The 21,740-nt window shown below is 44.0% G+C and overlaps 1 protein-coding gene across 3 annotated transcripts in view; it reads left to right on the top strand.

Moving 5' to 3' along the window:
• Positions 1-212: 212 nt before the first annotated feature.
• Positions 213-21,740, top strand: part of KIAA0586 (KIAA0586 ortholog) — a 192,795-nt gene continuing 171,267 nt past the window's right edge. For all 3 annotated transcript variants that reach the window (XM_073585646.1, XM_073585636.1, XM_073585640.1), the window contains exons 1-6: positions 213-629; positions 1,824-1,873; positions 4,871-4,952; positions 5,131-5,200; positions 7,305-7,470; positions 9,392-9,625. In XM_073585646.1, coding sequence (XP_073441747.1) covers positions 263-629; positions 1,824-1,873; positions 4,871-4,952; positions 5,131-5,200; positions 7,305-7,470; positions 9,392-9,625 — 969 coding nt within the window. In that variant the 5' untranslated portion in view covers positions 213-262. The remainder of the gene's footprint in view (positions 630-1,823; positions 1,874-4,870; positions 4,953-5,130; positions 5,201-7,304; positions 7,471-9,391; positions 9,626-21,740) is intronic.

Genomic DNA, 21,740 nt, shown 5'->3' with positions numbered 1-21,740 from the left:
TTACTAGTCACAGGAACCTAGCAACCAGCTAGAGGCCGCTCTACAAAACCCTTTTGTCTCTATTAGTAGAAGCCATTTTGGCAGAGATATTTTGCGCACTTTCAATTGTATGTCGGGCTTCGAAAAGATGGCCGCCAGCAGTAGTATGCCTTACAGCACTGGCGACACTTTCTATAATAAAGCACAAGGCTCTGCCCGCTCTCATTTGATTCCCCTTGTTATGCTTTTTGCAGCCTAGTGACTGGCTAACAGCCTGAGAGGAATGGGGGAAGAAGCCTCGGATAATATCAGCCTGGATTCTGCAGCGAGCAGCACTGCCAGTGATGTCCTCATTCGCTCCACCAGCCTCCATATGTCCTCCTCACAGAGGAAGGTGGGCAGCAGGCTGACAGCAGGTGGCATCAGCCCCTTGCACCAAGGCTCCCTTTATTCAGGGGTAGCTAGTGTGGAGCTCGGTCAGGTGGCATCTGGTAATGCCATTGTATGCCAGGGCAGCAATGGCAGGAGGGTGGGAGAGGCGCCGGCTCTTGTCCTCCCAGACTTTGTCTTTAAGAAGCGAGACCCTACCCGCATCCCCCCTGCGCTACCTGCTAACAAGTATCCTGCCGTCACCCTCGCCCTGATGGACGGTAAGTTGGCAAAGGTAACGCTTCTGCACGGGCTGTCACCTGCAGCAGCCGCCGCCATACTACTATGGGTCCGCGCTGAAATGGGGGGTGACAAACCCAATGGTTGTTCCTAGAACTCCGCAGCTCGTGCTGTGTAGATTACCAGAGTTCAGTGATTGGCTGCAGCGGTGACGTGCGCTCTCAGGATCCAGGAGGGTGAGCGAGATCTGATTTTGCAAATTTTTGTTGTTCACATTTCTTAAAGTGGAAAACTTGTCAGGTTTCCTTTAAAGGGATATTCTCAACATTTCAAGCAATCTCTTCTCCACTTTTATAAGCCGCAACTTGCGGATCGGTGCAGGGTCCGACCTCCTGGGCTGCCGCCAGTCCCTCCAATCCCATGGGAAACTTCAGAGCTCTGTTCTTATGAAAAGATGAGGTTGGAACCCCGATCGATCCTAGATTTCGGGAATAACCCTAGAGCACATGTAGTCACTACACCCCTAATGTGTTCCCATGCAGAGAAATGATGTACTAGATACATATATGTTTCTTTATAAGCTCCACCGCAGCTACAGTCCTCGAGTCCGGGCTTTAGGAATCTGATCTTTACATATTCCTTTTATATGATGTATAAAGCTAAACAACCATATGTAATATCCACCGATCAGGTGTTCCAGGGGTCTCATCTCTTTAACTCTGTCTTGGAAAAAGATGTACCCATGGGCTCCTCTCTATTAGGCGACTCATTTGAGGAGCCTCCTGACTGCTGTGTCCAGCAGTTTTGTGTGGGATGTTTCAGCCACGGAATGTATATGTGGTCTCTGACAGAATCATGGTGCCACCTTGTGGCTAAATTGTGAGTGACATGTCACATGCTGCTTATCTGCGTAGATACAGTGTGTGCATGGGAATGGATCCACATATTGAAAAGATAAGGCTTTCATGCTTGATTAGTAAAAAATCGTAAATCAAAACTGAAACCTCTCTGCCTCACATCAGCAAGGAGTTTGTATGTTCTCCCTGTTTGTGTGGGTTTTCTCCGGATACTCCAAAGACATACTGATTGGTCTCACAATCTAAATTCCCTAATGGGGACAGTGATGATGATATCTGTACAGTGCTGTGGAATGAATGGCGCTATATAAGTGAGCATGACAATAAATATATGCCGTGGCTAAAAAGAGCTAAATATTCATTTGTTTCACTTTCTAGATACGATTAGTGGCCCCACAGTCCAGACAACTGATTCTGCGGCACAAAAGGTAAGAAGGAGCAGTCACTTGTATCGTTATGGATGAAAATGCATTCAGTTTTTCCTGTGTTTTTTTTTTTTTTTTCATACTGATCATATTTATTACTTTTATAAACAGAGTTTTGTACGTAAATGATCCATCTCTCAGGTAATAGATGAGACTGACAGCTCTCGTGGCACTCAGTAACATAGTCTTAGGGTATGTGCACATGCTGAGTAAAATTTCTGCATCTCTTAGCAGGAAAATCGCAGCTGAAAAAAGCGCGCGGTCTTTTTTTTAATGCTTTTTTTTATGCATTTTTGACTGATTTGAGTGAGGTCAATGGTGAAAACGCAGGGCAAAAACACACAGAGAAGTGAAGTGCTGCAGATTATTTTCCGGAAAAAATCTGCAAGTCAAAATACTCAACGTGTGCATGACACGTCAGATGTCTCATATTATTTGCTGGCATCAGGTTTATCTAAGAAATGTGCAAGGAGAAAGCGCACCAAATCTACAATGCGTGCACTGTCCATATGCTGCATGTTTGTTCATCGTTTCATAGCCCGGCCGACGGCACTTACACTTGTTCTGGCACATAAAGTATCATCTCCTGTTTAAACCAAACAATGTGCTGCAAAGAAATGAGTATTATTTAAAAAAAAAAAAAAAAAAAAAAAAAACAACCTTAGAAATAATCTTACCCCATTGTCCTTCTTCACCTGGTGATCGGCTCTCCGTTTTCCAATAATCGTCCAGTGTAAATGCAGCCTTATACCTTCTACAACGCTGACGATTTACCAAGATGCATTAAGAGAATCGGCCGAACTTCCAGCCTCGTGACGAACCGGAAAGTGAAGTCCGATCCCAACATTGCACAACAGAAGGATTTGGCAAGCTGCACATCTTGCTGAAATTTTCCTTAGGGGGTAGACAACCCCTTTAAGGACAAATTTGGTTTATTTTATCCTTCTGAATCAATAAGGGAGAAACCATTCTAAAACTGATTTTAGTAGCTAAGCCAAACGTCTTTTCTCTATGCATCGGCCGTGACCGAGGGGGGGGGGCTGGCTTAGCTATTAAAGATAATCGGTCAGTATGACCAACCCCCCTAACTGCATATATGGACATGCAGGTCTCATCCACTCATTTACGTCATATAAGACCTACATGCCCATGTGTGCGGTGGGGTGGGATTGGGCAGCACATGGCTTTGTTGTTCCGGTGATGGTGTGACAGAGGGATTAGACCGAGAGGTGAGATGGCTAGATAGTGTTCCTGAGTCTGCGGATGGTTTGGTGCACGTGTTGTGTTCATTTTGTAGCCTTGAGCCAGAGTAAATGTAACATGGAGCTGATGAAGAGTCTTACCCCCATAGTCTCATCCACAAAAGTGGTGGAGTCACTATGGTGCTGCGTTTGAAAGCTAGATATACATAGTACAGAACTGTGAAAAAGTTTTAGGCAGGTGTGGAAAAAATTCTGCAAAGCAATAAGCTTTCATAAAAAGAAGTGTTACCAGTTTATTTTTATCATTTAACAAAATACAAAGTAAATGAGCTATATTTTGTGTGATCGCCCTTTGCCGTCATCAGTTCTAGGTACTCTCACACAGTTATTGAAGGATCTCAGCAGGAGGTTGTTCCAAACATCTTGGAGAACTAACCCCAGATCTTCTGTGCATGTTACTTGTGCAGACCTTCTGTCTACGTGTAATCCCGGACAGACTGGATGATGTGAGATCAGGGCTCTGTGGAGTTCGGACCATCACCTCCAGGACTCTCTGTTCTTCTTCACACTGAAGATAGTTCTTAATGACTTTAGTTGTATGTTTGGGGTCATTGTCCTGTTGCAGAATAAATTTGGAGCCAGTCACACGCTTTCCCTGATGGTATGTATGATGGATAGTGTCTGCCTGTATTTCTCAGTATTGAGGACACCATTAATCCTGATCAAATCCCCAATTTCATTTGCTGATGAGCAGCCCCAAGCTGGCAGGACCCTCCACCATTTTTCACTGTTGCCTGTAGACCCTCATTACTGTGCCTCCCTTCGCCCTTTGGAGAACAAATTACCTACTGTTACAGTCAAATATTTCATATTTTTACTCATGAATCCAGAGCAGCAGCTGCCATGTTTCTACACCCCAGGTTCTATGTTTTTGTACATAGTTGAGTATCTTTGTACAGTCTCCATGAATGAATATGGCCTTTAGGCCACAGTTTTTCTATGAAGACGACTTCTGGCCATATTTCTCAGAACTGTAGATGGATGTATCTGGGTTCTACTTATTGCTGCCAGTTCTGAGCTGATGGCATTGCTGGACATCTTCCTATTTCAAATGGAAATAAGCATGATGTGTCTTTCATCTGCTGTTTCCTTGGTCGACCACTGCATTTATGGTCCTCAACATTGTCCATTTTTTGTTGCCTCTTCTATAGAGCCTGAGCAGCACGTCTGGAATCCTCAGTCGGCTTTAAATCTTTGCTGGGGAGAGACCTCATTGATTCAGTATAACTACCCTGTGTCTTGTTTCTACACTCAGTCTGTGACGTAAAACTGTCTTCCACAGCCTGAACTTTGGAGCAGAGTTTGGCTGTTCCACACCCAGTTGTAAGCCCCCTACACATATGTTTCTGTTTCTGTTAGCAACCAGTTTTTCAACCTACATATGCAAATGATGATCATTGTAACCTGTTTAGTATAGTTACTCATACACCTGACAATAATCCTACAAAATCCCAGATTTCTCACAAGTGTACATTAGAAGAACTGATGCTGAAGTTAAAGGGCAGTGACAGCAAATATTACAGTAATTTGATTTAGCTTTCTCTTTCTTTCATTCATTTTACATTTTGGTAATTAATACAGATAAACTACTAACACGTTTAATTTTGGAACTCCTTCTTGCTTTGCAGCATTTTTTGGCCACGCCTGCCTAATACTTTTGCACAGTACCGTATGTGATATGCATTTCTTATTTATGGCTCCGGTCCCATGTGACGTTTTTTATTTTATTGCTGAAAAGGTTCTGGTGACAAAACATTTTCAGGACCCTGCAGAAGAGAAGAACGTAATGAGGAAGCCACTAGAGGGCAGCATACAGAAAAGTAAGTGGCTGGCTGAGACCACTGCTGGATCCCTGTACAACCCCTACATGTTTGTGAGATCAGATGATCGTTTATATAGATCTCCTCGGTGACTCTTCTTTTCTCCAGTTATTAATCCATTTTCGGTCGTCTGCCACCGCTCACCTATGTAACCATTGCTCCTTTCTTTGCATTGCAGGTAAGGACGTGCAGATTTCACACTTTACTACAGGGCAAAAGGAGAATTTATTGGCAGCATTAAATAAAAGGTATGTGCTCCTTGCAGTGTATGTGTGCAGAGCCCGGGCAGAGTACTGGTGACTACTTTTTCCTATTCTCCCAGGCAGCTCACGCTTTCTGCAGCATTGACCCCTGAGAGCTGGGATCATACTTAGTAATCAGTGCAGTGATCAGCACTCCATGAGTTTGCAATGCTGAGACCCCTTTGTTTTGGTGGTATATGTCTGTGAGATTTACCATGATTAATGTTTTGTTTTTTTGTTAGCTGTTTTAGTGTTTTGGATTAAAAAAGGAGGATTTTGTGCCTGGCTGTTGGACTTTTTCCTTAACTTTTAATTTCGTGAATAACATTTATCACAAATCCATAGGATCAGTGGAGTTCAATCAGTGATCCCCAGATCAATGCTTTAAAGTGCAACTGTCAGTAGGATTCACCCTCCTAAGCCGTCTATATGGAAGCGCAGGTCATGGAAAGCTGAATAAAATGATACTTTGATATCTGCGATACAATGTTTTGTTACAGAGAAATACAGTGGGTACGGAAAGTATTCAGACCCTGAATAGTGGTGGCAGCATCATGCTATGGGGGTGTTTTTCAGCTGCAGGGACAGGATGACTGATTGCCATTGAAGGAAACATGAATGTGGCCAAGTACAGAGATATCCTGGATGAAAACCTCTTCCAGAGTGCTCTGGACCTCAGACTTGGCCGAAGGTTCACCTTCCAAAAAGACCTTGACCCTAAGCACACAGCTAAAATAACAAAGGAGTGGCTTCAGAACAACTCTGTGACCATTCTTTACTGGCCCAGCCAGAGCCCTGACCTAAACCCAATCTCTGGAGAGACCTGAAAATGGCTGTCCACCAACGTTCATCATCCAACCTGACGGAACTGGAGAGGATCTGCCAGGAAGAACGGCAGAGGATCCCCAAATCCAGGTGTGAAAAACTTGTGGCATCATTCCCAAGAAGACTCATGGTTGTACTAGCTCAAAAGGGTGCTTCTACTCAATACTGAGCAAAGGGTCTGAATACTTATGACCATGTGATGTTTCAGTTTTTCTTTTTTTGTACATTTGTAAAAATTTCTACATTTCTGGGTTTTTTTCAGCCAAGATGGGGTGCATAGTGTACATTAGTGAGAAAAAAATAAACTTTTTTGAATTTACCAAATGGCTGCAATGAAACAAAGAGTGAAAAATTTAAAGGGGTCTGAATACTTTCCGTACCTGCTGTACACATTTTTCTTATTATGTAAATGAGCAGTTAAGATCTATGGTGTGGACATAGACCTCCCTGAGAATCTGCCTCCAGAGACTATTTTAAATGATAGGAGTGTTACCAGTGTGAGACATGTAATGACTGACAGGCTGCTCTCCTGATCTCCATGTCTCACACTGGTAACGTCTCCTTTCATGTAAAATAATATCTGAGGGAAGATTCTCGAAGATCTATGTCCGGCCCATAGATCTTAGCAGTTCATTTACATAGTAAGAAAAATATGGCTTTCTCTGGGATAATACACCAGATTGCAGATATCAAGGTATACCTATCACCTGAGTGCCCGCATAGACTGCTTAGGAGGGGTGATCCTACTGACATATTCCCTTTAAAATGCCTTGTCAGAATGGAGCAGTAGCTGCCATGCTACCATAGGGCATTACAGGTTCTTTTTCTGGGAGTCGACTGACTACTGTGATCCCCACTTACCATAAAGTTGTCACGTATCCTGAGAATAGGTGATCACTTTTTAATGTTTAAAGGTATTGTCCCATCAGAATGTTTATTTGCTGATGATCAGTCCTCACCATCTGACAAGTGGCTGGCACCCCCACAGATCCACTGATGTGAACGTCATCCAGATCACAAACCTCTTTACAGTCGCTGTCCTCTCTTTCTAATAGAACTATGTCTAGAGCCTCGGACACCTTTGCTTTAGAAATCCTGATTGTCCATAAAGAAAGGGATAGTCCTGATAGGAAAGCCCCTTTAAATATGTAGTAATTGACCAAAATTATTTAATATCACTCATGTATTTGTTACGGTGTTGATAAGTGATATTGTGCCCATTAGTTAATGAAGCTTTTACATTGTGTTACCTTGTGGTATAAAGCAGCTGTTCTGACTTCTGCAGAGCACAGAGCGGCCCAGTGACCAAACACGTTCCGATCCAGTTGCTTCATGATATTGCTGGCAAAAGTCAAAAGACTGAGATGAATCGGGAGACCAGTGACATCCAGGCCACATCCATTGCTGCTGCTACTGCTGCCGCCATTGCTGCCACTGCTCCTGTGCTAAAGGTGAGTGATTGTCTCTATACAAATGTCTGAACTTTCATACAAGTGTGAAAAATGTTACTATATTAAGGTTTTGGGGTTGACCAATAAAAGTCTCCATGCACAAAATGCTAAAGGCGTCAAATGTCGCCGATCGTCTAATGCAGGGGTGTCAAACTCATTTTTACCAAGGGCCACATCCATATTATGGTAGCCTTCAATGGCCCACTTGTAATTCTAAAGGCTTATGGAGCCGTTCGCGCAACATGGTACAAGCACAGACTGCAATACCCGGATTGTCCAGAGGCTGTAAGAGAGCTGTCCCTGGGTAGCAGGGTTGTTTTACACTTACCGTATTTTTTTGGGCTGATTTTGCGGCCCCAATGCATTTCTATGAGGCCACAAAATCGGCCCACAAAAAATGAACGGTGCACCCTGTGCCGTACGGCCGTGAGGGTCGTATATACAGCCATGAAAAAATATCGAGCTTGCTCGATATTTTTCACGGTGCACGGACACGTCACCCATTTAAATCAACGGGACCGCAAAAACAAACTAGAAGTTTGTTTTTGCGGCGCGCCATCACTTCTGGTTTTGCTTAACGCCGTTTTTTTTTCTCCAATACTATTTCCATAGTATTGGAAAACAAAACCCTGCGATCCGCAAGCATTTTTTGTGGCCCGTTATTGCGGTACACCACAAAAAAATGCGGCGATACGGCCCGCAAAAAATGGGTAAGTGTAAAACCACCCATAGGGTTATAAAAGATCTGTCCCTGGGTAACAGGGTTATAAGAGAGCTGTCCCTGAGTAGTAGGGCTATAAGAGATCTGTCCCTGGGTATTAGGGCTATAAGAGGGCTGTCCCCGGGTAGTATGGCTATAGGAGGGCTGTCTCCGGGTAGTATGGCTATAGGAGGGCTGTCCCCGGGTAGTACGGCTATAGGAGGGCTGTCCCCGGGTAGTACGGCTATAGGAGGGCTGTCCCCGGATAGTACGGCTATAGGAGGGCTGTCCCCGGGTAGTACGGCTATAGGGGGGCTTTCCCCGGGTAGTACGGCTATAGGGGGGCTTTCCCCGGGTAGTACGGCTATAGGGGGGCTTTCCCCGGGTAGTAGGGCTATAGGGGGGCTTTCCCCGGGTAGTAGGGCTATAGGAGGGCTCAGGGCTGTGGAGTCGGTAAGCCAAACTTCCGCCTTCAACTCCCTCATACCATGGCTGTGGAGTCGGTATGCCAAACCTCCGACTCCATCTCTTCAATTTCCATGACACCGACTCCAACGCCGACTCCACCAAAATGGGCTCCGACTCCACTGCCCTGGGAGAGCTGTCCCCGGATAGTAGGTCCAGCGCGAGCTCGAAATGCATTGACCTTGTAAACCTGTACAATAAACGTTGTCATTTTTAACTGTTGGAAACCAGTGTAGATTCATCTCCAAAGGCACATGAGTGACATCTCCATCCCGATTGTTCCATACTGTTCCTGTTCCTTGATGATGTCCTGGTTTAGGAGGGGTGATGAAGAAGTGATCGCAGCCACACTTCTTCTGTGCCCACCCCCGACATCTTCAGTGGCCGCCGCCACAGTCCCTGCTTTTGTCCTCGCCGCTCAAAGTTGCAGTCACTGCCACCACTGTCCCTGTTTTTGTCGCCACATCTCCTTTTTTAAAATAAGACATCGTCGGGGTGGAGAAAGGAGCAAGGTAAGTGACTGCAGTGCTGCCACAAAGACACTGTTACCGTCCTCAAACAAATCGTCATCAGGGGGCGACACTGGTGTCACTCTTCTTCTGTCACCATCCACTGGTGACCTCTTGTTTCAGGGAAAGAGACAGCGGGAACATTGTTGCTGGCCATTGAAGATGCGGGGGAGTGAGCACAGAAGCTGCAGTAACTTCTCCATCATGATATCAGGGTTGGGGTAATTTGTCCTCTTTGTTCCCCTAGGTTCAGAGTAATCTTGAGGCCCAAGTGAACTCTGTGTCTCAGCTACTTAACAAACTCCAGGAGGCCGATAAGCAGCTGCAAATTCTCACCGAACAGCACAGCAAGATCCAAAGTCAGCCTGCGGAAAGATTGTATCAGGGGAGAGTCAGCGAGCTGGAGAGGCAGCTCAGCCTACTGACCGAACAGAGGCTTCAGCATCTGGAAAAGCTCCAGCAGCAGCAACTCGAGATGCAGGTAGAGACTTTCCATCGGAGATGTACAAGTAATGAGTGTCTCGTGGCTTTCTATATTCTGCGCTCCGCTAGGAAACCTTTCATTTGTTTCCTAAGATTTGATCATTGGTAACTATTTGTAATTTGTTGCACAATTGCTCCTGAGTCTTCATGATTGCAGTTATTTTATACGTGGAGCATTATGGTGACACTTTTGGGTCTAAAACATTTTTATTGGAGAAAATACATTAGAGGATTTTTTGGTATAAACTTTAATGTTTGGAAGCAGTCTGACAATCCCCTGCCATCTCTTATGTAGGAAATGAAGGATTAAGATGCATTTACACTGCACAATCATCGTGATCGATGAGCAGACGGCCGATCACTCGACAAAAGAGCAAAGCAGGCATTCGCCAGAGGAAATAATCTTTTGGTTGGCTCAAAAGATGATCGTTCTCGGCAGCACATCAACCTGTGTGAGCAGGAGCTGGCTGCTGAGAGCAATGGTGGCCTATGCACACAACTTATTAGTAATTATTCTGTGTGGATCTGAAGCGCAGTCGACCTCTATAAACAGGCTACTACGGTACATTACCGCTGATCGGCATTGGTTTCACACCTCAAAATCGGCAAATGTAAACTCACTCTTATTCAGGAGACATTTTTAAGGGAACCTGTCACCTCTTTTGGCCGCTATAAGATGCGGCCACCGCCATTAGGGGCTTATCTACAGCATTCTATAATGCTGTAGATAAGCCCCCTCCCCCCCAGTCCAACCTGAAAGATAAGAAAAACAAGTTTTATTATACCCACCCGATGCGGTCCGGTCCAATGGGTGTCGCAGGTTCGGGTCCGGCGCCTCCCATCATGCGATGTCGTCGTCCTTCTGCTTGCTTCATGTCGCGCTCCTGCGCAGACGCACTGATCTGCCCTGTTGTGGGCAGAGCAAAGTACTGCAGTGCGCAGGCGCTGGACCTCTCTGACGTTTCCCGGCACCTGCGCACTGCAGTACTTTGCTCTGCTCTCAACAGGGTAGATCAGTACGCCTGATGCGGACCTCCGACACCCATCGGATCGGACCGCCACCCCACCCCCCCGGGTGAGTATAATAAAACTTATTTTTCTTATCTTTCAGGTAAGATCGGGGGCTTATCTACAGCATTACAGAATGCTGTAGATAAGCCCTGTAAGGCAGTGGCCGCATCTTATAGCGGCAAAAAGAGGCGACAGGTTCCCTTTAATCTTTAGGATTCCTATAGAGATAAGAGGCACTAGTTGTAATGTAAAAGTCAAAACTTTGGACACACCTGTTTATACAACGGTTTTCTTTGTTCTTTTTCCAACATGCACATTGTAAATTTAGACTTAAGACCGTAAAACCACAAAGGAATACATATGGAATCAAGGAGTAGTAAAGAAACGCTCATGGAAAATCCAGAATACGTGTTAATTCTTAGATTCCTTAAAATTACCCATTTTTTTACGTTCATGACTGCTTTACACACCCCTTGGCATTCTCTTCATCAGGTCACCACCTGGAATGATTTGCCAAAGTATAAAAGGAGTTCCTAATGGTGCTGAGCACTTGTCGGCCGACTCCGTGTCCAACTCAATCCAAACCATCTCATTAGGGTTGAGATGGGGTCATTTTTGATGCCATGTCATCTAACACAACCTCCATCCCTCTGTTCCTTGGTCACATAGCACTTGCCTGGAGTTGTCTTGGGTCATTGTCCTGTTGCAACACATTTGTGGTCAAAGTGCAAACCAGATGGGATAGCATATTTCTACACAATAATGTGGTATCCCTGCTGGAAAATGTGCCTTGAATTTAGAATAAATCGCCAAAAATGTCACCAGCACACTATTACACCTCCCCCACAATGCTTCACAGTGGGCACCACACATGTAGACGCCATGCATTTACTTTATTCTGCATCTCACAAAGGTATGGCGTTTGGTAATAAAAACCTCAAATTTTGACTCCGGACCACAGTATATATTTCCTCTTATTTCATTTTTCCAGTCCTGGTCTTGCTTAGTCAACACAAGTTTCTTCTTTTTGCTTTTGGTCCTTCGTTATGGCTTCTTAGCAGCAATTTGACTATATGACCTCTTTATCGCTGTCTCTTCTGGACAGTTGATGTTGAGATGTATCTGTTTTTGATGTCTGTGTATCATTTTGTGCTGTCTACTTGCAGTTTTTGTAGTTGGTAACTCTGACGAACTTATCCTTTGCAGAAGAGGTAATTTTTAGCCTTCCTTTCCTGGTGCTGTCCTCGTGAGAGCTAGTTTCATCATAATTGATGTTTTTTATGACTGCACTTGATATGGTGCATTCAAGGTTCTAGCAATTTCCCAGATTTACTGACCTTCATGTCTTAAAGTAATGAAAGTCTGTCTTTTCTCTTTGTTGTGTGGTTCTTGTATTCTGGTTTAGAGAAGTTGTAGAATAGGGCTCAGCACTGTATGGATCTGTTCATCAGCACTGCTTCTCCAATACACACTTGTTGGTCACAAACAATGTCAGCAGGCTGGTGACACCACCATAGGCCTTGAATCTTGTAAGCATCCATAAGCATGTATACCTCTCATAAATATACCAGCCTCCTGATGAACCACCGAAGGAGAAATGCGTCGAGGCAGAGGCATAGAGGCATCTGATATCTATATGCATCAGCATGATAAGTAACCTCTATTTTAATTTACCTCATGTAAACCCAGTCCCTTGCCCCACCCTTAGTCTAGTTGATCATTGTCTGACCTAGGCTTCCTGCATATATATCAGTGCAGGGCGAGTGAGGGTGAGCCATCGTGGAGCGGAGGCACCAAAACATTGTTTTTAGGGTGCCAACCTCCGCTGGCAGATAGGGACACCAGTAGAGATTAGCGAATATGTTTGGAAAACGATCGCCAAACATAAATTCGGCACGAATGTGGAACATTCAGATTTGTGATCGGTAACACGAACATTTTTCCTAAAATCGGAAAAAGTCTGCAACATTCGGTAAAAGATTAGAGATGAGCGACTTTGCCTTTTTTAGGGTCGAGTCGGGTTTCATGAAACCCGACTTTCTCAAAAGTCGAGTCGAACGAAATCGGCCGATTATCGTGAAAAGTCGAAGGTCCGACTGAAACACGAAACCCAATGCAAGTCAATGGGGAAGAAAAGTCGGCAGGGAGTTTCTCTCTCTCTCTCTCGGCAATTTATGTGCAGCAATCAGTAAAATCACAGCGTGACAGGTTACAATAGATATATACACATAGAATACATATATATATATATATATATATATATATATATATATATATATATATATATATATACACTCACTGGCCACTTTATTGGGTACACCATGCTAGTAAGGGGTTGGACCCCCTTTTGCCTTCAGAACTGCCTCAATTCTTCGTGGCAGAGATTCAACAAGGTGCTGGAAGCATTCCTCAGAGATTTTGGACCATATTGACATGATGGCATCACACAGTTGGCGCAGATTTGTCGGCTGCACATCCCTGATGCGAATCTCCCGTTCCACTACATCCCAAAGATGCTCTATTGGATTGAGATCTGGTGACTGAGGAGGCCATTTGAGTACAGTGAACTCATTGTCATGTTCAAGAAACCAATCTGAGATGATTCGAGCTTTATGACATGGCGCATTATCCTGCTGAAAGTAGCCATCAGATGTTGGGTACATTGTGGTCATAAAGGGATGGACATGGTCAGCAACAATACTCAGGTAGGCTGTGGCGTTGCAACGATGCTCAATTGTTACCAAGGGGCCCAAAGAGTGCCCAGAAAAAATTCCCCACACCATGACACCACCACCACCACCAGCCTGAACCGTTGATACAAGGCAGGATGGATCCATGCTTTCATGTTGTTTACGCCAAATTCTGACCCTACCATCCGAATGTCGCAGCAGAAATCGAGACTCATCAGACCAGGCAACGTTTTTCCAATCTTCTACTGTCCAATTTCGATGAGCTTGTGCAAATTGTAGCCTCAGTTTCCTGTTCTTAGCTGAGAGGAGTGGTACCCAGTGTGGTCTTCTGCTGCTGTAGCCCATCTGCCTCAAAGTTCGACGCACTGTGCATTCAGAGATGCTCTTCTGCCTACCTTGGTTGTAACGGGTGGCAATTTGAGTCACTGTTGCCTTTCTATCAGCTCGAACCAGTCTGCCCATTCTCCTCTGACCTCTGGCATCAACATGGCATTTCCGGCCACAGAACTGCCGCTCACTGGATTTTTTTTCTTTTTCGGACCATTCTCTGTAAACCCTAGAGATGGTTGTGCGTGAAAATCCCAGTAGATCAGCAGTTTCTGAAATTCTCAGACCAGCCCTTCTGGCACCAACAATCATGCCACGTTCAAAGGCACTCAAATCACCTTTCTTCCCCATACTGATGCTCGGTTTGAACTGCAGGAGATTGTCTTGACCATGTCTACATGCCTAAATGCACTGAGTTGCCGCCATGTGATTGGCTGATTAGAAATTAAGTCTTAACACACAGTTGGACAGGTGTACCTAATAAAGTGGCCAGTGAGTGTATATATATATATAGATGTCAGTGACATACATATACATACAGCTCTGGCAAAAGCTAAGAGACCACCACATCAAAACCATGTCATGGGCAGCCCATTCTCCAGACCTGAATCCCATTGAAAACCTCTGGAATGTAATCAAGAGGATGATGGATATTCACAAGCCATCAAACAAAGAAGAACTGCTTACATTTTTGCACCAGGAGCAGTGTGAAAGACTGGTGGAAAGCATGCCAAGACGCATGAAAGCTGATTTTAAAAATCATGGATATTCCACAAAATATTGATCTCTGAACTCTTCCTGAGTTAATACATTAGTATTGTTGTTTCTAAATGATTATGAACTTGTTCTCTTTTGAATTATTTGAGTTCTCAAAGCTTTTTTTTTTTTTTTAATTTTGACCATTTTTCTTTGTCAAAAAAAAAAAATACAAAATTTATTGCTTGGAAATTCGGAGACCTGTTGTAAGAAGTTTGTAGACTAAAAGAAGAATTTACATTTTACTCAAAAGAAAAAAAAATCAGACAAACTGAACATTCGAAAGTGGTCTCTTAATTTTTTCTGTGTATATATATATATATATATCTCTAATATATAAAGCTCAATGTGTGTGTGTGTGTGTGTGTGTGTGTGTGTGTATGTGTGTATCTCCGGGATTGACATCCGCACCGTCGCAGCTACAGCCACAAAATTTGGCACAGTCACACGTCTGGACCCTGGGAGTGTCCTAGGCTATGTTGTGAGGCGAAATTTTAACCCCGTGCGTTCCAATTCACCAAACAACTTTGCCCCTATCTACATAATGGGGAAAAAGTGTGTGTGTGTATCAAGCCCCGCCCCTCATTATGATGTCATAATGGTTGCCATGGCGACGCTGATTCATCATAGGTTGCAAGCCCCGTCGCTCGTTATGATGTCATAACGGTTGACCATGGGATGGAGGATGTGTGATGGGTATATGGGCACTGGACTATGGGATGGAGGATGTGTGATGGGTATATGGGCACTGGACTATGGGATGGAGGATATGTATGACGGGTATATGGGCATGGGACTATGGGATGGAGGATATGTATGATGGGTATATGGGCATGGGTCTATGGGATCGTGGATATGTATGATGGGTATATGGGCACGGGACTATGGGATGGAGGATAATTATAATTTGTTATAACTAACCACAGTTAGTTACTATGCCCGGGCAGCGCCGGGCTCTTCAGCTAGTGTATGTGTGTGTATATATATATATATATATATATATATATATATATATATACTACACTACCGTTCAAAAGTTTAGGGTCACTTAGAAATTTCCTTATTTTTGAAAGAAAAGCACAGTTTTTTCCAATGGAGCTAACATTAAATGATTCAGAAATAAACTCTATACATTGTTAATGTGGTAAATGGCTATTCTAGCTGCAAACGCCCGGTTTGTAATGCGATACGTTCATAGGTGTAGAACCTATGTAGAGGCCCATTTCCAACAACCATCACTCCAATGTTCTTATGGTACTTTGAATTCAAACACATGGGCCATGCACACAGTGAATAAGTTTGTAGGACAGTGTTCACACCACCAGAAGACTGAAACACAGTCACAGTCCTCCCTTGTGGGCCATGCACATAAAAGCCGTCTTCTGCATCGTGTCCACATCGCACATTACCTGTCTGAATCCTGCTTATATAGGTACTGTACACATGATCAGGTTTTTAAATACATCAGTTAGGGACTGCTCTGATGGGGTTACCTTGATGTTTGGTAGAGCGGCTTAGTATACATTTTTTGCAAAAAAACTTATCAACCAAATACCCTGTTTTGTTACCTTTTTACTAGCACTTGCTCTTTACTGTTGCTTTTTTACAGCAGAATATTTTTATACGTTTGTTTTACTGTGTTTTTCTGTGTTTCGTTCTTATGGAACTTTGTGTTTGCTAACTGTGCAAGAAGACTAATGGATGGTTAGAATACCCTTGAAAACCCTTGCGCAAGTATGTTAACACAGCTGAAAACAGTTTGGCTGATTAGAGAAGCTATAAATATGACCTTCCTTTGAGCTAGTTGAGAATCTGGAGCATTACATTTGCTGGTTCCATTAAACACTCAAAATGGCCAGGAAAAAAAGAACTTTCATGTGAAACTCGACAGTCTATTCTTGTTCTTAGAAATGAAGGCTAATCCATGCGAGAAATTGCCAAGCAACTGAAGATTTCCTACAATGGTGTGTACTACTCCCTTCAGAGGAGAGCACAAACAGGCTCTAACCAGAGTAGAAAGAGAAGTGGGAGGCCCCCGCTGCACAACTGAGCAACAAGACAAGTACATTAGAGTCTGTAGTTTGAGAAATCAACGCCTCACAGGTCCTCAAATGGCAGCTTCATTAAATAGTACATGCAAAACGCCAGTGTCAATGTCTACAGTGAAGGGGTGACTCTGGGATGCTGGCCTTCAGGGCAGAGTGGCAAAGAAAAAGCCATATCTGAGACTGGCTAATAAAAGGAAAAGATTAATATGGGCAAAAGAACACAGACATTGGTCAGAGGAAGATTGGAAAAAGTGTTATGGACAGACGAATCAAAGTTTGAGGTGATTGGATCACACAGAAGAACATTTGTGAGACGCAGAACAACTGAAAAGATACTGGAAGGGTGCCTGACGCCATCTGTCAAGCATGGTGGAGGTAATGTGATGGTCTGGGGTTGCTTTGGTGCTGGTAAAATGGGAGATTTGTACAAGTTAAAAGGGATTTTGAATAAGGAATGCAATCACTCCATTTGGCAACGCCATGCCATACCCTGTGGACAGCGCTTGATTGGAGCCAATTTCATCCTACAATAGGCCAATGACCCAAAGCACACCTCCAAATTATGCAAGAACTATTTAGGGAAGAAGGAGGCAGCTGGTATTCTATCGGTAATGGAGTGGCCAGTGCAGTCACCAGATCTCAACTCAATCTTGAGTTGTTGTGGGAGCAACTTGACCATATGGTACGCAAAAAGTGCCCATCAAGCCAAACCAACTTGTGGGAGGGGCTTCTGGAAGCATGGGGTGAAATGTCTCCACATTACCTCAGCAAATTAGCTGCTAGAATGCCAAAGGTCTGCAATGCTGTAATTGCTGCAAAGGGAGCATTCTTTGACAAAAGCAAAGTTTGAAGGAGAAAATTATTATTTCAAATAAAAATCTTTTTTCGAACCTTGTCAATATCTGAACTAGATTTTAAATTCATTTGGCAACTCATTTGATTAATAAAGGTATGAGATTTCATTGAAAACGTTATTGTGAGGCAGTGACCGGTGTCATGTGCGAGGGTCGCTATGTGTCCCCCAGGATGAGGGCGGAGTCCTATTAGACCCGCTGGAGTGCCTTGTGTTCACAGCAGGATGTCTGTGAGTCACAAGGCAGAGATAAAAGTGATAAAGCGCCTGTGGCGGGCGCGAAACGTACGTCGGGTGTCGTTGCATGGGCCTTCACCTCCTCTGCTCCCCGGTAAGCAGCCTGCCTTTACTTGTTTCCACACTTCGGTCATTTGGACCGCTGGGCGGGTCGTCTCCCGGGTTCTCTCTGGCATAATTGCGCAGTTTTGATATGCTGATACATATGTTATTTACTATGTAAGAATCCTTCCACATGTCATTGATTCATTTATGTTCAGTGTCCATTGGACTTGCACATTGACCCCTCTGGATGGTTTTTTTTTTTGGCGCTCTAGACATGTACAACTATGTACAATACACATTTAATTGAGTATGCCATATTTGACTATCTTTTACCATTAGACACATGTCTGTTATGTGCAATGCCCATGGGCTGACTGAACGTTGTGCCATGTAGATTTCGAGCACTGGTATCATTTTATTTACCCTGTCCTTGTCTGTCCTGATTGTTGTATCATTGGGGCTTATCCCCCCTATTTTAGTCAACTTGTATACTTATCAGCACTTGATGTGAGTATTAATAAAATTTATACTTTTGCATATATTTTGTATCCGTTACTCCGTTTTCTCCTTTTTAAGAGATAAAAGTGAGTATGGACCTGGTCAGGTTATTTGGCCAAGGCATTATTCAGTAAAAACCCAGCATGGGCTTTTACTTTTGGAGTGATCTACAGCAGTGGTCCCCAACCTTTTTTGCACTAGGGACCGACTTCAAGCAAGACCATTCTTCCATGGCAGGGCGGGGCTTTGCTCCTAAGGGGGTGGGGCTATGGACGGGGTTGTAGTTTAAAGTAGTAGTGCATACTTATCTCTTAATTATAACATTTTGCTGTATAATGTGAATGCGACTCAACTCACCATAGGTTTTAAATGAGTGGGAGCATCGGGCTTTTTTCCCTGTATCAGTGGGAGCACTGGGCTTGTTTTCCTGCAACAAAATGGTCCCATCTAGGGGTGATGGGAGACAGCGACACCTTTGTATGCATGGCTCCGCTACCACCCTTGTATACATGGCTCTGCTCCCACCCTTGTATGCATGGCTGGGCTCCCCGGTCCTCCCCCATCATACTTACCCTCACACCGTCGCTGAACTTCCCTGCATCTCTATCCTGGCACGTCAGCTTCTTCCTGTGCGGAGCGGTCACGTAGTACCGCTCATTAAGGTCATGAATATGGACGCCACGCCTATGGGAGTAGAGTCGCGTCCATATTCATGACCTTAATGAGCGGTACTACGTGACCGCTCAGCACTGGATGAAGCTGCCGCGCCCGACGGATGCAGGAACTGAGGGTGAATATCGATGTCTTCTGGAAGCCGATGGTTGCAGTTGTCACTACAGTGCTACAGCCGCCGGCTCCCCTTGTGTCCAGCATTCTGAGCCGTGGCCCGCGGACCGGCGACAGAACTGTAACGGCCCGGTCCTGGGCCGCGGACTGGTGGTTGGGGATCCCTGATCTACAGGATTGTAGTGGGGCAGGTCGCTTCACTCAATTGCCGAGTCTTACAAGTGGCCATGGCCACAGATTCCTGTTTTTAAACCCTGCAGTATATGGTTTTGGGTGTGTCAGTGTTGTTCTTGGAAGCAGACCGAGTAGGAGGCTTGTGCAAAGCGCTTTCTGTGTGAGGCAAAACAGAGCCAGCGGAGCCTAAAGCCTGGCACCTCAGCATACAAGGCCGTGCCATCGCTCACGACAGCGGTCCTGGACTATGTGATTTACCTGGCTGCGATCCGGGGGATACAGCGTGCTGTGCACTGTGTGTTTTTTCTTTTTAGACAATAAACACGGAAGGCATTGGGACCGACACCTGAGGCTCTAAGCAGCAGCTCCTCGTAGGTAGAGCAGTCGCTCAAGATCGAGACAGACCAATCTCAGCACAGCCTGGATTGACTACAGGAAAGCCTATGACTCAATGCCACACACATGGATCTGTGAGTGCTTGGCTCTCTACAATGTCAACAGGAGAGTAAGAACCTTCCTCAGAAACTCAATGGGGCTACGGAGAACAACATTGGAAGTCAACTCAAGACAACTAGCACAAGTGATCATCAAATGCGGCAAATAGCGAGGTGATGCACTATCCCCATTACTGTTCTGCATAGGCTTGAACCACCTCAGTCAGATAATTAGAGTCTGGCTATGGATACAAGTTCAAGAGTGGAAGCACCATCAGCCACCTCCTCTACATGGATGACATTAAGCTGTATGCGAAAAACGAACGAGACATCGATTCACTGATACACCTGACAAGGATCTTCAGCGAAGACATCTGGATGTCCTTTGGACTGGAGAAGCGCAGGTGGTTGGTAATAAAGAGAGGCAAGGTAGTCAAGACTGATGGAGTGGAAGTACCAGCAGGGCACACAGCAGATGTACAGACATGCTAAAAGTACATTGGCATCCAACAGGGGTACGGTAACCATGATGAGGAGGTAAGGAGAGCAGCAACATCCAAATAACATCAAAGGGTAAGACAGGTCCTGAAGAGCCAGCTCAATGGGAAGAATAAAATCTGTCCAAGCCATATTTCTATTGGACCAAAATGTCACCAGATGGGCATTTAAACTGCACTGAATTTTCTCTACTATGGTGTGCTGCTTTCATCTTTTTTGGATATATTTATCTATATATATCTCTATCTATAGATATTCACTTAAATTTGTTTTGTGTGTGTGTGTGTAAGCATTAGATGTGAACATGGTATGTGATCATATTATGGTATTCAATGGAGTATGTAAAAATAATATATATTTATTTAGCTTACAAAAACGCATACAAATCCGCATGAAAATCCGCATCAAAAGCGCTCGGATTTTCAACTGCGTTTTCTGCCAAGAGAGGAAGAATCCACACAGAAAATTCCACAGGCAAATCCACAACGTGTGCACATACCCTCAAAGGTAAAGGTTATAAGACCATCTCCAAGCAACTTGATGTTCCTGTGACTACAGTTGACTCCATTAAAAAAAAAATCAGAGTTTATTGGGAATAAATAAACCATAGATTAAAAAACAAACATATAAAAGAAGGAATACCTCTAAAGGACCTCCGAAACCTGTATATGACAACAATAGTATAAATCAATGCTAAGCCTTTATACAGGCAAGATATATATCTTTGTACCGTGTTAGCCAGTACATAGAAAAATATTCAGAATTGAGAGTCCTCAGAGGTTGATACCTTTTAATGGCTAACTGAAAAGATGGTGACACATTGCAAGCTTTCGAGACTACTCAGGTCTCTTCATCAGGCAAAAGACTAATACAACATCTGAAGAATCACATATTTATGCACAACACAGGACAGAAATGACACAATAGATAATACAAGGACGTGAAGCAGAATTGTCATTATGGGAGTGGGATAAACATAAATATTGGAACAGTTCATAGATAAGGAGTGTGGAAGTTTTATTGTCCTCTGATTGGGGTCTGGTACTGTGTTGTGTGATGCCCCCAGAAGATCTGAAGAGCAAATTCCTTAATTGATGTAAAAAGACATAAATCCGTGCAACACATTCATTCCTCCACTGTGTCAAAGGTTTCATAAATTTATAGTTGCAGACCCTCCTGTCTCTCTGAGACTTGAAGTTACCTTTTAATACAACCTTCTTTCCTTCGTCAGGACATTAAAAATGGCTTGTGGCTGGGTCTCCCAGCAAGAAAATGACCCAAATCATACAGCCAAGGCAACAAAGGAGTGGCTCAAAAAGAAGCACATTAAGGTCATGGAGTGGCCTAGCCAGTCTCCAGACCTTAATCCCTTCAAAAACCTATGGAGGGAGTTGAAGCTCCCAGTTGCCAAGCGACAGCCTCAAAATCTTAATGATTTAGAAATGATCTGCAAAGAGGAGTGGACCAAAAATCCTCCTGACGTGCGCAAACCTCATCATCAACTTCAAAAAACGTCTGACTGCTGTGCTTGCCAACAAGGGTTTTTCCACCAAGTATTAAGACTTGTTTGCCAGAGGGATCAAATACTTATTTCTCACTGCAAAACGCAAATAAATTTATATAATTTATACAATGTGACCTTCTGGATTTTATTTTTGATATTCTATCTCTCAATGTTAAAATTAACCAACCCTTAATATTATAGACTGTTCGTGTCTTTGTCAGTGGGCAAACTTACAAAATCAGCAAGGGATCA

This window comes from Dendrobates tinctorius, unplaced genomic scaffold, assembly GCF_039654945.1.
Source record: "Dendrobates tinctorius isolate UK_male_01 unplaced genomic scaffold, ASM3965494v1 ptg000010l, whole genome shotgun sequence".
Classification (NCBI taxonomy): Eukaryota; Metazoa; Chordata; class Amphibia; order Anura; family Dendrobatidae; genus Dendrobates; species Dendrobates tinctorius.
The sequence above is the reverse complement of the archived record's forward strand: the minus strand, read 5'-3'. Positions and strand labels throughout refer to the sequence as shown.